The sequence below is a fragment of the Lissotriton vulgaris genome, chromosome 3_1 (assembly GCF_964263255.1).
Source record: "Lissotriton vulgaris chromosome 3_1, aLisVul1.2, whole genome shotgun sequence".
NCBI classification, from domain to species: Eukaryota; Metazoa; Chordata; class Amphibia; order Caudata; family Salamandridae; genus Lissotriton; species Lissotriton vulgaris.
This window is the reverse complement of record NC_141689.1, coordinates 1,210,434,521-1,210,450,759: the sequence shown is the minus strand read 5'-3', so window position 1 is coordinate 1,210,450,759 and position 16,239 is coordinate 1,210,434,521. Positions and strand designations below refer to the sequence as shown.

Sequence of the window (16,239 nt, the reverse complement as noted above, 5' to 3'; positions counted from 1 at the left end):
GGCCTTTTTCTTTACGTACCAGCCCGACTGAAAATAAATAGGTATTTGCTTATAGTAGCCACTGTGTAGATAGGTGTATCGCCCTTTTGCACCCTTAGGGCCTCGGTATGTGTCATAACGGCTAGATAGTTGCACAGTGGAAAAATCCATTTCCTTCTCAGCTTATTGTATGCAGGGCAAAAAAAAAAGACATGGTTTATGCTTTATTTGACTGCTAAGGAGCACATTGTGCAAAAATCGTTACGATCAGGGCTCCTGCCAGCACTCCACGAAGATGTAAAGGACCCTACTTCAAATTTGCCATACCGAAGCGTCCGATATAGGGTCTTTGCCAGTCGGTGCTGGGGAATATCCCAAAAAAGTTCATAGGAAGGGGTGTTTATCCAGTATTATGGGTGTCTTTCATAGATTCACATGTCTGAATAATTCCCCGTCGTCGAGACGGGAGTCTCCGGTACATAGAAAAGTAATGTCCTATAGACATATATAGAGAAAAATAGGCCTAAGGGCCTCACCTTAGTAGCCTATCTATGTCCTTTTGTAAAAAGGACCAAACTCCAGAAGGTAGCCAATCAGCTATCACCTCCCTCTAGAACCTTCCTGTCAGGAGCCTCAGTCTCTCAGATTTTCTACCGCACGTTGTGCTAGGGAGTCTCCACCTGAGTTCTCCTCCGGTTTTCTTGTTTAAACTCTTTTCTTCACAGAAATTGGATATTTTCTTCATAGTTCTACCATGGCTGATCAACAGAAGAAGGGTCTCCTCAGAGCTTGCTCTTCTTGTGGTAAGAAGAGGCTCCATATTGATGATAAGCATGACACCTGCTTATACTGTCTTTATCCGGACCATACACCAAAAGAATGTAGAATTTGTAGAACATTCTCTACAAAAACTCTAAAAGACAGAGAAGGACGACTACTACTCTGGCTGAACAGGCTGAAAACCAGAGACAACCTGGAGTCTTCAGAGGACGGTGAGATAGCTTCTGTTTCCTCTAAGTCATCCTTGAAGGCCAAGGGTTGCTTCCCCTAGCCCTACAGACGTTCCTCCTAAAAAGACTGTCAAAAAGTCTTCAGAGGCAAAATCAACAACGTATGACAAGGAGGTTCCTGCCTTCAGGAAGCCTGCGCCGTCGTCGACGATTTCCTCAGTGCAGAAGAAGACTGTGTCTCCAGTCTGTTTCGACGACGGCGTCATCAGCCTTCTCATAGACTACTACTCCATAGTCGACGGCGGGTAAGCCTGTGTCGTCGATTATCCTCATTAAAAAGCCGTCGACGAAGTCTCTCTCGTCGACGAGCGTGCCGTCGACGAAGACATCGACGACGACGAGGACACCGTCGACGAGTGCACCGTCGACGAAGGTTCTGTCGACGAAGGCACCAACGACAACGATGGATATTCAGTCAACGACGACACCGTCGACGACATCATCGTCGACTTTATGGAAGCAATCGGAGCTGATTTCTCCGTCAACAGCTGCCATTCAGCCGTCTACGATCCCACCATCGACGACCGGGCCATTAACACCAGCAGACTTCTTGCATCAAACCCCTCTAGGAAAAATGGGCACAAAAAAGCCAATAACACCAGACTTAACGTCTCCCAGTAGGGTGCAAAGGTTGCCCCCAACTTTCCTACTGCAGGACGAGGACTCCGATGAGGATCTGGACGGACAGGCCACCAGTCCTTCACACCTAATAGTGAAGTGCCAAAGCACTGATGATGAGGGGGATGAAGTGGAATTTACAGAAGAGACTGTGCATTCACAAGTCCAGACGCAAGTCACGCCAATGGTATGCCTTCCAGCGTCTATAGTTTCAGACTTGCGGTTCTTGATTCAAGACTACAAGCAGCGATTTCCTGAATCGCCCTCTGCTCCATCAGCGGGGACAAATCCAGCTGCATCTGGACCGACGCCATCTTCACAGCCTAGACCACCACCATTAGTGATCCATCAGGAAAAAGAGCCAGTGCAGGATATCCCGTCTTCTGACGAGGAAGTTGAAGAACCGGAGGATGGAGAGGTCCAAGATGACCAGTTTGACCATGGAGACAAAGAGGACTATATCGCTCCTTCTCCTTCCACACCTGAGCCCACTACCTCAGACTCACCGCCAGTGGACATTGGCGGATTTCACAACTTAGTGGAGAGAGCGGCCAAAAGATTCCATATGACGATGGAATCTCATGAAACAGACTGTTTCCTATATGATTTTAAAGACCCGGTTAGGAAAACAACCAGATCAATTCCTATCATTGACCACATATGGGAGCAGGGAAAACAGCTGATGCAGACATCAGCCTCCGTCTCAGCAGTGGTACCACGGCTGGACAAAAAGTATAAGGCACCAACAACAGCGCCAGCTTGCCTTACTGGTCATCCCAAGCCAGATTCTGTGGTTACCCAGGCGGCACAGAAAAATTCTAGGAATCCGTCATCTCCATTGTCAGCTCCACCGGACAAGGAGGGCAGGAAACTAGACAGTATTGGCAAACGCTTTTCCACCACGTTGGCCATGTCTGTGAAAGTAGCTAATTCCATTGCGCTACTGGGCCGCTACAACAGGCAATTGTGGGAGGATATTGCTCCGTATCTGACGGAGCTACCAGACAACGTGAAAGAGGAAGTTCAATCACTCCTTAAAGAGGGCCAAACATCAGCATCGGAACTTATTGAGTTTGAGTTTGAGTTTAAAAATTCTTATATAGCGCTCTTACACCAGCGGTTTCATGGCGCTGTAACTGGCAGATCTCCACAATAGACAAGGAAGGGAGGTCGGGTAACAGAGGGTTAAATGAAAATTTTGCTGAAGAAGTAGGCTTTAAGTTTCTTTCGAAACTGGGAATATGGGGTTAAAGATCTGAGATCAAGGGGTAATGAGTTCCAAAGGGTTGGGGCAAGGGTCGCAAATTTTGAGCCCCCCCACTTTTTCCGGCGAAACCGGGGAACTATCAGGAGGGATTGAGAAGAAGATCGGAGCTCCCTAGTTGGCAAATAGGGGATAATCTCCGAAGAAATAAATGCAGGGGCCGTACCCAATCGAGCCTGGTAAGTGATAGATGCAAGCTTGAATTGGATACGTTCCCGAACCGGAAGCCAATGTAAAAGTTTCAGAAGGGGGGTGACATGTGAGGATTTAGGAAGGTTAAAGACCAGCCGCGCCGCCTGGTTTTGGATCATCTGCAACCGCCTAAGACTATATGCAGGTATACCTGCATATAGGGCGTTGCCATAATCCAGGCGGGAGATGACCATCGCAAGGACGATCAACTTCAAGGCCTCAAAGGTGAAAAATCGAGAGACCTTGCGGATGGTACGAAGAGACAGAAAAGAAGAAGAAACCACAGAACTAACCTGGGAGTGAAGGGTGAGGTGAGAGTTGAGTTTGATACCCAGGGTTTTGACCGAAGTAGAGGGGACCGGAGAGGGACCAAGGGAAGGGGGCCAAAAAAGTGAAGACCAGGGACTGGAGCAACCACCTGTCAACACCAACTCGGTCTTATCAGGGTTGAGTTTCAGGTGGTTGAAATCCATCCAGTCCCTGATGAAAATCATAGTAGACTGGAAATTAGAGATAGAGGCAGAAGAAGAGGACAGATTGAAGACAAGTTGAAGGTCATCCGCATAGTTGTATACGGAGACCTCCATTTGTTGTAAGGAAAAAATGAGGGGAGAAATGTAAAGATTAAACAGAAGAGGTGAAAGGGAGGAGCCTTGGGGGACCCCGCACAGGACCTTCCGAAAGTCCGCAGTGAAGTCACCCAGGCGAACTGCCTGGGTGCGGTCCCTCAGGAAGGAGGACAACCAAACCAGGGCCGTACCCCCGATCCCCGCCGCCGCGACACGGGAGAGTAAGATGGTATGATCCACCGTGTCGAAGGCGGCAGAGAGATCGAGGAGGACTAGTGCTTGGGATTGATTGGTGTCCCTCCCCTCCCTGAGGTTGTCAAGGACGGAAAGGACTACGGACTCCGTAGAGTGTGCGGGGCGAAAACCAGCCTGGCGGGAAGCCAGTACCCCATTTTCTTCCACAAAGGTGCTCAGCGACCTGGTGACATGGCGCTCGAGCACCTTAGCCAGAAATGGTAGGAGAGAAATGGGGCGAAAGTTGGCTGGGATCGAGGGGTCTGCGCCAGGTTTTTTTAAAATGGGTAAAATGATAGCTGATTTCAAGGGGTTGGGAACAACCCCCTGAGAGAGTGAGCTGTTTAGTAAGTGAAGGGGAGGATCAGGGCAAGAGATGTAAATGTGACGGAGTATTTGAGCGGGACAGGTGTCCCACAATCCATTGATTGTGCAATGGATGTTGCAATGACCGGCTTCAGACAGATGGCAGGGGCTGCGGTCTTGCGAAGGCAGGGGTGGCTCAAAGCTACTTCTTTCCGCCAAGAGGTCCAAACTAAGGTACTGGACATGCCTTACGATGGCCAACACCTCTTTGGAGAGAAAATCGACGAGTACCTACAAACGATCAAGAAAGATACTGACACGGCAAAGGCGCTTGGCACACTACAGTTTAGGAGCCAGTCCTTTCGAGGGGGCAGGGGTAGAGGTCAATCCTCTTACAAAGGATCTTACCAAAACAAATCCACATACTCCTATAATCAGGGCCGGTCGCAATACCAACAGCGACAGCAGCAACAAGGTCGCCAGACCTCGTATGGAAAGTCCAACTACAGGGGGAAAAACCAAAGGAAAACCACTGGCGGACGCCACTGACCTTCTCCAGCAGCCAGTCCATCCACAATCTCATTTTTTCAAACTTGGAGGAAAACTGACACACTTCCTCAACAGTTGGAGATCAATTACAACAGATCGGTGGGTGCTCCAATTGATCCAATTTGGACTTTTGTTGGAATTCAAATCAATTCCCCCGACAACTCCTCCTCGCAAAATGCAACACAGGAATTTACGATTACTCCTTCAAGAGGTCTCTTCTATGTTGAAGAAAGGAGCAATAGAGCGTGTACCATCAGCTCACAGAAGAAAGGGATTTTATTCCTGCTTCTTTCTGATACAAAAGAAAGGGAAGAAATGGAGGCCCATCTTAGATCTCAGGGCACTCAACGCATTCTTGAAGAGTCAATCGTTCCGCATGGTTACGATCCAGGAGATTTTGGGGCTACTAGAGGAAGGGGACTTTATGACGTCTTTAGATCTGCAAGACGCATATTACCACATCCCTATTCACAAAGGCCACAGGAAATTACTCAGATTCGCAGTGGCGGGCCAACACTATCAATTCTGTGTCCTCCCATTTGGCCTCAAGTCGGCACCTCGGATATTCACCAAGTGCCTCTCTCCAGTGGCGGCTTTCCTACGACAGCATGGACACCAGGTCTTCCCATATCTGGACGACTGGCTGGGGAAAGCACCATCTATGGCAGGCACAGCCAAATCCTCCAGCGCCTGTCTCAATCTTTTCCAGCACCTGGGCCTGACGCTCAATCACGAGAAGTCTACTCTACAGCCCTCCCGAGTTCTTACCTTTCTCGGGGCGACATTGGATACGGAATGTTCAAAAGCATTCCAATATCAGGAGAGAAAGCACAAGCTTATCACTCTGGCCACCTCAGTGGCCTCGAACAAAACTTTACTGGTCCGTACTTTCAAGTCCCTCTTGGGGATGATGTCCTCGTGTATCCTGCTTATTCCCCACTGTCAGCTCAGAATGCGCCCACTGTAGGAGGCCTTGACCAGGCAATGGACTCAAAGCACAGGTTCTTTCGAGGATCTCATTGTGATAACTCAGCAAATGACCAAGGCTTACTCTGGTGGAGGTCGCTCAAGAACCTCTCACAAGGGCTACCATTCCTGCTTCCTGCAGCCCCACATGTGGTAACAACGGACGCCTCTCTAGAGGGTTGGGGAGCTGTCCTCCAGGAGTTGCAGATCAGCGGCAAGTGGACGGACCAGGAAACGCAGCTCCATATTAACCTCCTGGAGCTGAGGGCAGTTTTTCCAGCTCTGCAGGCCTTCCTACAGCGCATCAAGAACTCCCCAGTGCTCGTCGGGACCGACAACACTACGACGATGCACTACTTGAACAAGCAGGGAGGAACGCGTTCGCTCACACTATCTCGCGAATCGCTGAAAATTTGGAACTGGCTTGTGCTCCACAGTATCACGTTAAAAGCGGAGTATGTCCCAGGCAAGGACAACGTCATAGCAGATGCTCTAAGCAGACAGAGATCTATGTCCCACGAATGGGAGCTCGACCAAGAGGTATTAGATCACATCTTTTCGGAATGGGGAACACCGCAGATCGACCTCTTTGCCACCAGGGAGAACGCCAAATTCTGCAACTTCGCAAGTTGGCATCCCCAGTTAGGTACCTCGGAAATGCATTTTCCATCGCTTGGCGCAACGTGTTTGCGTACGCCTTTCCACCATTCCCACTGATACCAAGAGTCCTCAGGAAGATGAAGACGGAGCACTGCACTCTGATTCTGATTGCCCCGTTCTGGCCGAGGCAGCATTGGTTCACCGTCCTCCACCGTCTCTCAGTTCAGCCGCCAATCCGTCTGTGTCAACATCCATCCCTGCTCACGATGTCCAACGGCCAAGTACAGCACCTGAAATCACTCCAATTATCGGCTTGGCTCCTGAGTACCGAGAATTCTGCCAGCTAGACATCCCGCAGGAGTGCAAAGATGTCCTCGCGAAGGCAAGAGCGGAGAGCACAAACAAAACCTATTCCTTAAAGTGGCAACGCGTTTGCATCTGGTGTAAGGACAAAAGTCTACATCCCTTTCAGGCTACTCCGGAGCAACTACTACCATATCTGCTACACCTGGCACAGTCGGGCCTTGCGCACGCCTCCATCAGAGTTCATTTGGCGGCGATTTCACGGTATACAAGAACTTCAAAAGGGCCCTCTCTCTGGTCACACAGGTTAATAAAACAGTTCCTTAAAGGACTCTACAGATCCTTTCCTCGACCATGGAGGGTTCCAACAACATGGCATCTCAATGTGGTCCTCAACCAATTGATGAAACACCCTTTTGAACCCATCCACAGGGCAGAGGACAAATACATCTCCTGGAAAACAGCCCTCCTACTGCCACTGACCTCAGCAAGAAGGGTCAGTGAACTACAGGCTCTTTCCATGCAAGATGCCTTCATGCAGTTTAAGGAAGACAGAGTGGTTTTAAGAACTAATCCTCGGTTTATTCCTAAGGTCCCGTCGGACTTCCATTTAAATGAGCCTGTAGTCCTCCGATCAATTTTCCCAAATTCCAGCACTGCAGCTGAAATAACTCTGCACTCTTTGGACCTGAAAAGGTGTCTTAAATTTTACCTTGACAAAACAAAACAGTTCAGGAAAACAAATCAGCTATTCATCGCTTTTAGTAGGCCAAGGAAAGGCATGCCGCTTTCCAAACAAAGTATTTCAAGATGGATATCTTTGGCAATTGCCTTTTGCCACGACAGAGCCGGACGGCCATTGCACTCAAAAGTAAGAGCTCATTCTACAAGAGCTGTGTCCACATCGGCTGCACTGTTCGCTGGGGTGCCAATACTGGACATTTGCAGAGCGGCGACATGAAAGTCGCTGCATATCTTCACCAGGCACTACTGCCTGGATACAGAACTGATGCAGGATGCAGCAGTGGGCCAGGCTGTGCTTCGCCATCTATTCCAATGAGGTGAGCCTTCCTCCTTCCCGCCATCCTTCGCTGGTATGCACATTTATTTACTTATTTCTTGTTATTTATTGATGGCACATAGTTGCATGATATGTATTATCTAAAGACTGGTATATGCTGTTCCATCAGAAATGTGCATATTGTATTGCTTGCTACTCTGATTCAGGCATGTGAATCTATGAAAGACACCCATAATACTGGATAAGAAATGCGTAACTTACCTGTAACTGCAGTTATTCAGTATTGGTGTCTTTCATAGATTCACATGCAATACTCCCGCCTCCCCTGAAAGGACTCACTTATTTCTCTAACAGTATTACTAAGGTGAGGCCCTTAGGCCTATTTATTTCTATATATGTCTATAGGACATTACTTTTCTATGTACCGGAGACTCCCGTCTCGACAACGGGGACTGATTCAGGCATGGGAATCTATGAAAGACACCAATACTGGATAACTGCAGTTACAGGTAAGTAACGCATTTCCTCTCAGGAGTAGGAATTGGTTTGTCAAGCTGCCATAGCTAGCAGAATGGAAGTGATTAGCTTGGATATAGCACCAATAACAAGATGTTTCCTTGTTAAAATATGCTTGGATTTTAGGATGTAATACAAATCTCTGCCGGAGCTTTTGTCAGTGCGGTGGATGGGATGTGAATTCTCGAATTTAGAAAAAAAAGGGATGCTTTTTTCAGTGTGACATTAGTGTTGTTGGGACATTTCTTCTGTTTATAAGGCTAAAACTTCATCTTCTTGCCCCTCCAGAGCTTTAAATTACATCTGTGTCACAACCAGTTTTTTAAAAGCAAGTAATATAACAATGTAACGTTACTCTGGTATGACGCCCCTTTTAGAAAGCATTTTCAATTGCAAAACGTTTGTTTCTCTGACAATGTTCATCTCTTTTTTCTTATTCTTTCACTATACAGAAGATTTACTCTTGGTCGATGGAATGTCGATGAAGAACGATGAGTCTATTTCTGCAGCTCATCTTATTCAAGCAGCCAAACTAGGCAATACCAAAGCAGCCAACATTCTCAAAACTGGTAAGAGCATCCCTTCAGAAATGTATTGTATAGATTTTTAAAATCCGCTGGCAATCACACCTTTTGATGTTAGTGCAGCTAGGTATGTTGCGGGAGACACCTGTAGAGTGTGCATGTCCAATGGGTGTGACTGGATTAGGGTGAGCATGGAGTTTTTGTAAAATAAAAAGAAAAACTAGGATCTCCTGTGTGTTAATGATACTCAGGATGGAGAGAGCCTGTAAGACAGGAATGTAGATAATAGAAACATTCATGAGGCTCTTTGAAGTGAACATGTCCCTGGAAAGTGAGAGGGAGGGAGAAAGGCAAATGCCCCTTTGACTTGTAGGGACAATTCTGCCCTCTTACTGCTTTATTATTTGATAGTGATGCAGACAATTTGTGTGCAGTGGCTGCTTGGGCAGACGGCGCCCTCTTTTGTCTCTGATTCACCCACCCATCTCCACTCCAACCTTCCTCTTAATAAAAAAAAAAAGTGATGTCAACTCCCTCCCACGCTCTAATAATGCAGAACCAGTTTGAGGGAGGATGTCTTCAACTGCACAAACATTGAGCCAGCCACATCCATTTTGACAAAGGTGCCTGCAGAGGATCCACCATCTTGTACACGCATGCATGTGGTGTCCCAACGAACGATACCATTCACCCATACTATCTCACATGCAAGAAACACCTGCCACTACACATGGAGCACGTCTTGGGTACTAGCCAATTGTCACAATAGGTTGAAGAAAATCAGGGTAAAAAAAAAAAAAAGCAAACGGTGGCACAGCCTGTCCAAGCCAACAACATACGGGGTATACCCCCTCCAATGTTATAAACCGACACCCCGTCATCACGGGTAGGGCAGGAGTGGTCAGGACCACCAGCAGTCACCCCTTTCCCAAAGATAATGTACATTTTGGCTTGCAGTGGAAGGATAAAGCAAAATGCAGAGAAGGATCTACTTCCAACCGAACTCATGGCAGTATTTCTTTGAAGATAATAACTGGACTAAAGCGAAAGATTCCGGTTTCTATTGGCTTCCTCCCAGTGTCGTCCGCAGCAACATCTTAGAAATATAATTTATCCCATGACCTCAAAAGCTCTGCAAAAAAAAAATCTAGAGAGTGGGGAAAAGTGTATCTTTTGGGCCTTCCAAAGACAGGCTTCTCTTAATTTACGCATCCAGTTCGGGATTTTGCTGTGTGATTACATGCTTAGAAAGTAATGGTGGCAGTAGGATGGCTAATTCGATACAACTAAGAATTGCTTTACTAGAAAGAACGGAGTTTAAGTTCATGATTTCATTAGTAACGCTGTCTTTTTTTCCTCTTTCAAACAGCTGCAACCGCTCTGGGATTAGGAATTGTGAATATTCTGCACACTGTGAACCCTTCCCTGGTGATCCTGTCTGGAATCCTCTCTGATCATTACATTAACATTGTGAAAGACGTCATAAGCCAGCGTGGGCTGGCCTCCGTCCAGGCAGTTTCTGTAGTCACCTCGAAGTTATTGGAGCCCGCATTGCTTGGAGCTGCAAGTATGGTCCTGGACTATACCACAAGAAGAACATATTAGATGACACTGAACTTATTGGATGAGGGATTTTGTTTATTTGAAGACTGATAATATTTATGGCTCAAGGCATTTTTATTTATTAGTCTAAATGTTTTATACTGTAGCATGCAGGTACGCGCAGGGGTCTACACTAGCCTGTTATTCCTAGTCTATTTTTAGAGCAAATGTAATGAAACCAGGTGAGGGTTTCCAGAATTGTTCAATTATGGCTTGAAACCTGTCTGGAATTGGGACCTTGCATAAAAAAAGTATAGAAAATCGCTTGCTTTCCGAGGTATGAACGAATGTGACAAGTCAAAAACATGCACTTTTTATTTTAGTGTCTTTTTAATTAAATATGTGAAGTCTGGGCTAAACTTGGAATTTACAAAGAATGCCCGTGGTTTTACAGCTGTTGGCTGAGGTATGGGTCCAAATGCATTCCTCCAAAGTTGGGCCCCGGTGCCGAAGATACTTATTTTCTCCGAATTCTAATAATTATCTGACCTCCGGGTTGGAAAATTATTTTTAATATGTTTTGTACTAGTTAGGTTCTTATGATTTCAAAAAAGTATTGCACGTGCAGCCACATATTATCAAGCTCAACGGAAGAAAATCAGTGTGTGCGTTGGACAATATGCACGTAGGAAACTAGCCCATGTTTAATCATAACACAACTTATCGGATAGCCTTTGCTACCCAGAACATTCAATCAAAGTTTAAAGATACACTGAACGAGTCTTGCCCGCATGTGACCAGAGCTTAAGTTTCCTGCTTGGACTTCGCCCCAAAGCAAAAACGAGGAAAGTTTAAGAGAAGAGAGTGATAGGAAACGTGGCAAAGAGAGCAAGCAGGAATGAACAAGAATCTGCCAGAGTAATATAGAGTCGTGAAGTGTGGAATGGTGGAAGGAGGCAAGATGTGAAAAAGAAAACTAGCATTAGGCAAAGTTGTGGGCATGCTCTATGAAGCAGGATGGGTCCCTGGAATTGTTTTTCTTTCACATTAGGGTACTAGTGAAGCAGGGTTCATATGAACGTGGGAAACTTGCATTCCAAGGATGTACTTTGCACATAGTTTGTTGCTTCCAACAATCATTGAACTGTAGGCCAATGTAAATACAAAGTGTGTAACAGAGTTGTGCCTCTGCGTTCTAAACACAGCAACACAACTGTTTTATTCTGAAAGACACAGATGCTAAACAAACGATTAGGTTTTCTTTTTGTTTTGCTTTTCACATGCACAGGCCACAAAACAATGTTTGTAAAGAAATGGATTCAAGTTGTTTGACTGGCCCAATTCAATATCATTGGTCCACTTGCTCCTGCAGTAACATTTGCCTCTAATGGTCCTGTAACTCGGTTTAGTTGTAGCTAGAAGCTCTCTGCCTTATCCTTGGTTCTCCTATGGCAAAACAACTGGCTCTAACAATTCCCAATTCATACTCTAAGCCGAACGTCTTGAATCGGTGCCATATCCCCTATAGGAAATTACATCATTCAGAGGCAGTGTTTCCAATTTGTCTTTATATACATGTTAACCTACCTTGTGGGGGGGCGCTAGAGGGCGCCGGACAAGATGGCCGCACTTGCGTGAGGCTCTGTCCAGACCTGACAAAATTCGCTAATTTATCCTTGCATTTCCGTGCCTGCAGCCTGTAAAGACGCCGAGAGCACCCCACTAACATCGGGGGTCGGCGGAGACGTTTCTACCTGGTGTCTGCTGTGGCTGTTTGAGCCTCCGGGAGCCGGGTCGCCCTGCGCCGCGATCGCGCCGGTGCGATCTAGCGACCTCGTGGGGGAGCCTCCCGCTGCTGCCCGGCTAGAGGATACCGCTGCCTCCTGATCGTGCTGTCCCTGGGGTGCGGAGTCGGCAGCCTGCGGAGGGGAGACGGAGGACGAGCTGAGCGGCGGAGAACCACCGGCGCTGCTGCGGAGCGACCTGACCCGACCTGCCGGCGCTGGTGAGTGGGGCGGGGCTCTACGCAAGCCCGGGGCTGCGGAGGTGGCGCCGGGCATGACTGGGCCGCGCCGCGCGACCTAGGGCTGGCGGGGGAGGGGCGGAGGTACTCTGGTGAGCGGTGCTGCAGTGCAGACGGCCCTGGGAGTAAGCTTGATGCCACGGGCGGAGGCGGCGGAGAGGCCCATGTGATATCGGGGCCGTTGGGACCCTGGGCTGCATTGAGACACTGGTGACCTGCGGTGCGTCCGCCATTACGTGCAGAGGCGATCCTGGTCGGCTGGCTTTGGCTCCCAGGGGGGCTTTTCACAACGACGCATAAAACTGAACAGCGAGCACGAGTGGTGGTGGGGCTCTGATGTACTCCGTTTGAGACTCTGCTGGGCGCTGACAGTTAGGCTGCGGAGAGCCTGAAATTGCGTCGGAGAGTGCCTCTAGTTCCTTCCACGGTGGGCGCTTGGACTGCCTGCGCTTCCCTGGGGTGCACGGGGCGAGGCTGGAAGTGGAGCTGGGTGGTGCTCTGGTTCTGGCCTTTGATCATAGCCGGACGTAGCTGCGTCTCTGCTGGCGTCTCTTTTTGGGCTGACCTAACTGCCACCATGGGCAGGCCGGACAGAAACCAGCCGAAAATTACATTTGATACAAATAAAAAGTCTGCGCATACATCATCACAGGCGCCTGCTGACCATGATCAGGGGGGGGCTGTGGGAGGCACCCCTAACTTGGAATCCACCCTGATGGCCATGCAAAAGACCTTGCAGTCAATTGAAGGGACCATGGAATCTGTCAACCACCGCCTAGATCACATGGCGGCGCAATTCGACCGCCAAAATGAACGCGTGGGGGAGGTAGAACAGAGAGTATCTGCCACAGAAGATGGTCTGGCCACAGTCTCTTCTAAAGTGTTCAGCATGGAGAGGGTCTTGGCGGTCATACAGGCCAAGAACGAGGAGTTGGAAGGGAGGTCCAGAAGGAACAATGTAAGGGTCACGGGCCTGCCGGAATCCACAAATGTGGGGCGTATGGAAGACTTCATGGAACGTATGCTTATTGATATTTTCGGGGCCGATCACCTGTCCAAAGTCTTTATAGTGGAGCGGGCCCATCGCTCTCTAGCCAAGCGGCCTCCGCCTGGAGCACCACCGCGCCCGATAGTAGCCAGGATTCTCAACTACAGAGACCGTGATACCATCCTTCGGCTTGCGAGGGACAGGGGGGCAATCGAATACCAGGGCAACAAGCTCGAGTTCTACCCTGACTTCACCATGGCGGTGCAGACGGCTCGCAAGGAATTTACTGCGGTGAAGCAGATGCTGCGGACTGAGGACATAGCGTATGCCATGCTCTATCCGGCGCGCCTGCGGATAGGACCCCCTGCGGACAACAAGATATTTTCCTCCCCGAAGGCGGCCATGGACTATGCCAAGCAACTGAAAAGGAGAGCTAAAGGGCCGAGGGACCCTCGGGACGGTGCAGATGGCGGGCAGGAGGAGGCCGCCTGATCTGAATCTGTGCAGTTGCCTGTGGAGGGGCCCATGCTGCGCGGCGCTGGGATATGCCGCCTTCACTGTCGTTTGGGCTGTTATGGTTGCTGAGACTTTTGATCCCCCGGGTCCTGCATTGTCCTGCTCAGTGACTGCGTACATAGTGGATGAGGGGACGTGCTACCTGATGGGGACTCTGTGGTTTACACTGCACTGACCAGTCATGGGTCACTTCTCCTCTGTGAGCATGGCTAGGCCGAGCTGCGGCCCGCTGGGGTGGTGCGTGGAGCGCATGAGCTGCGATGCGCATGTGGCGCCCCCATTTGCCTTCGAGTTCTGAACTATTTACTGAGGGCCTGGGCTGGGACACTTTTGACACTGTGCCGGGGGTTGTTCAACTGTCTGATGCTGTATTATTAACGGATTTGGTTTGCAGGTACGGGGATGTAGCTCTGAATGACAGGTCTACGCTCTCGTCCGTCTCTGGCGTGAGTGGAGTGCCACTGCGCCCCCCAGGACGGGAGATCCCCACACGCAGTTGTTGCTTTTGCTGGGGTTTGGGGTAGGGGGGACAATGGGATTGCTTTGGCATTTGGGGCACGCTGAAGTGGGTGGAGGGATGGGGGTTGGGTTTCTGGGGACTGTTGGGGGATTGTTCTTTTTCCTGGTCAGGGATGTGTGCTCTGCGTTGCTGTTGGATTATGCTTGGGTGTGCTGGTACTGGAGGGATCGCTGTAGTGAACGGCCTCACTCCCTTTCTGTGCTGTTGATGTATCTGGGTGGGACTCGGGCATGGTCGACGGGGAGAGCCTATTATGATGAGGGTGGATTGAGGGGTTGGTGCAATGGAGAGGGGGGGTAGGATTAAATGCATAACTTGGAATGTGCGGGGACTTAATAGGCCGCAAAAGACCAGACAGGTGCTTGCCTTTCTAAATAGACATGGGGTGCAGGTGGCATTCCTACAGGAAACGCACCTTCAGGGCAAAGCGGCAGATACGGTGGGCAGACAGTGGGCGGGGGTGCGGCTGGCTACGAACTATTCTTCCTATGCAAGAGGGGTGATGATCCTGGTGAAGAGACATGTTCCATTTGTACTGTTGCATGAAGACATTGACCCGCACGGTAGATACGTCATAATGCAGGGTAAATTATATGGCACACTGGTAACTCTGCTCAATGTTTATGGACCAAATGTTGATGACCCTGAGTTTTACGTTACTCTCTGGAACAAGCTGTATTCACTTGCACCTTCGGCTATCATTTGTGGGGGGGATTGGAACGTTACTCTGGATGCAGACCTAGATAGGAAACCGGATAGACCTACTGTGCGTAAGAGGGCGGTGGATGCGGTGTGCGAGGGTATGGATGGGTTGCAGCTGCTGGATGTGTGGAGACTACGAAACCCGAATAAGCGGGAGGGCACCTGCTACACCTCAGCACACGATACATGGTCGCGGCTGGATTACTGGCTCACGACACGAGATGTCAGTGGTTGGGTGGTGAGTGCTGAACATCTGCCTCGCACTCTCTCTGATCATGCGCCCGTTACGTTGGTACTACAGCTCCCGTGTCAGGCTCCCGCTCCTTTCACTTGGCGGCTTTCCTCCGGGGTACTGACGGATCAGGTGTTGTCTGAGCGGCTGAGGCAGATAATAGAGGAGTTTTTTACTAATAATATCGGGTCAGTAGACAGCATGGGTACTGTTTGGGAGGCCTTCAAGGTGACGGTGAGGGGAGCGTGCATTGGGTTGAGGTCAGGGGTGCTCACGTCCATTAGGGACTCCATGAGTCGGTTAGAAAGAGAGTTACGGGTTCTGGAAAGGCAATTGGAGGAAGGGATAGAGGGCACGGTCCTTGCTGACATTCGTACGAAGGTGAATGAATATAACGATCTGGCGGACCAGGAGGTAAAATTCCTCTCTAAGACAGCCACGGCCAGATATTATGGCGAAGGGGGCAGGCCGGGCAAGGGTCTGGCAGACAGGATCAGGGAACCGTGGGCACGACACTGCACGGTGCAAGAAATTGTGGATCAGGGGAATGTGATTACTAGCACGGAGGGTGTACTGACCTGCTTCGCCAAACATTATGAGCAGCTCTATGCACAAAGGGACACAGCAGATGAAGAAGAGGTGAATCGCTATTTGGAGGATGTAGCCTTGGTGTGGCTCTCTAGGGGGCAGCAAGAGTTCCTTATGCACCACGTCACTGAGGCCGAATTCAGAGATGCAATAGCTGCCCTGCCTAGTGGTAAAGCGGCTGGTACGGATGGTTTGCCCTCCGAATTTTATAAAACATACGCAGATTTACTGATCCCGCAGCTAGCACAGGTGTTGGAGGAGGCATTTGACTGCGGACAATTGCCGGCAACCATGAGGGAGGCACTGCTGGTGGCCCTGCCTAAACCGGGTAAACCGCCAAATCAGTGTGATTCATATCGCCCCCTTTCGCTTATGAACACCGATGTGAAGATTATTGCGAAAATACTGGCCACGCGGTTGCGCTTGCTGCTGCCTGTTATGGTCTTGCCGGACCAATCGGGTTTCATTCCACTCAGA

General features: G+C 49.3%; 1 protein-coding gene across 2 annotated transcripts in view; it reads left to right on the top strand.

The window, feature by feature from the left end:
- GNE (glucosamine (UDP-N-acetyl)-2-epimerase/N-acetylmannosamine kinase) overlaps positions 1 to 10,627 on the top strand; it is a 397,785-nt gene extending 387,158 nt beyond the window's left edge. For both annotated transcript variants that reach the window (XM_086961671.1, XM_086961672.1), the window contains exons 11-12: positions 8,580 to 8,696; positions 10,021 to 10,627. In XM_086961671.1, coding sequence (XP_086817797.1) covers positions 8,580 to 8,696; positions 10,021 to 10,256 — 353 coding nt within the window. In that variant the 3' untranslated portion in view covers positions 10,257 to 10,627. The remainder of the gene's footprint in view (positions 1 to 8,579; positions 8,697 to 10,020) is intronic.
- Positions 10,628 to 16,239: the final 5,612 nt, after the last annotated feature.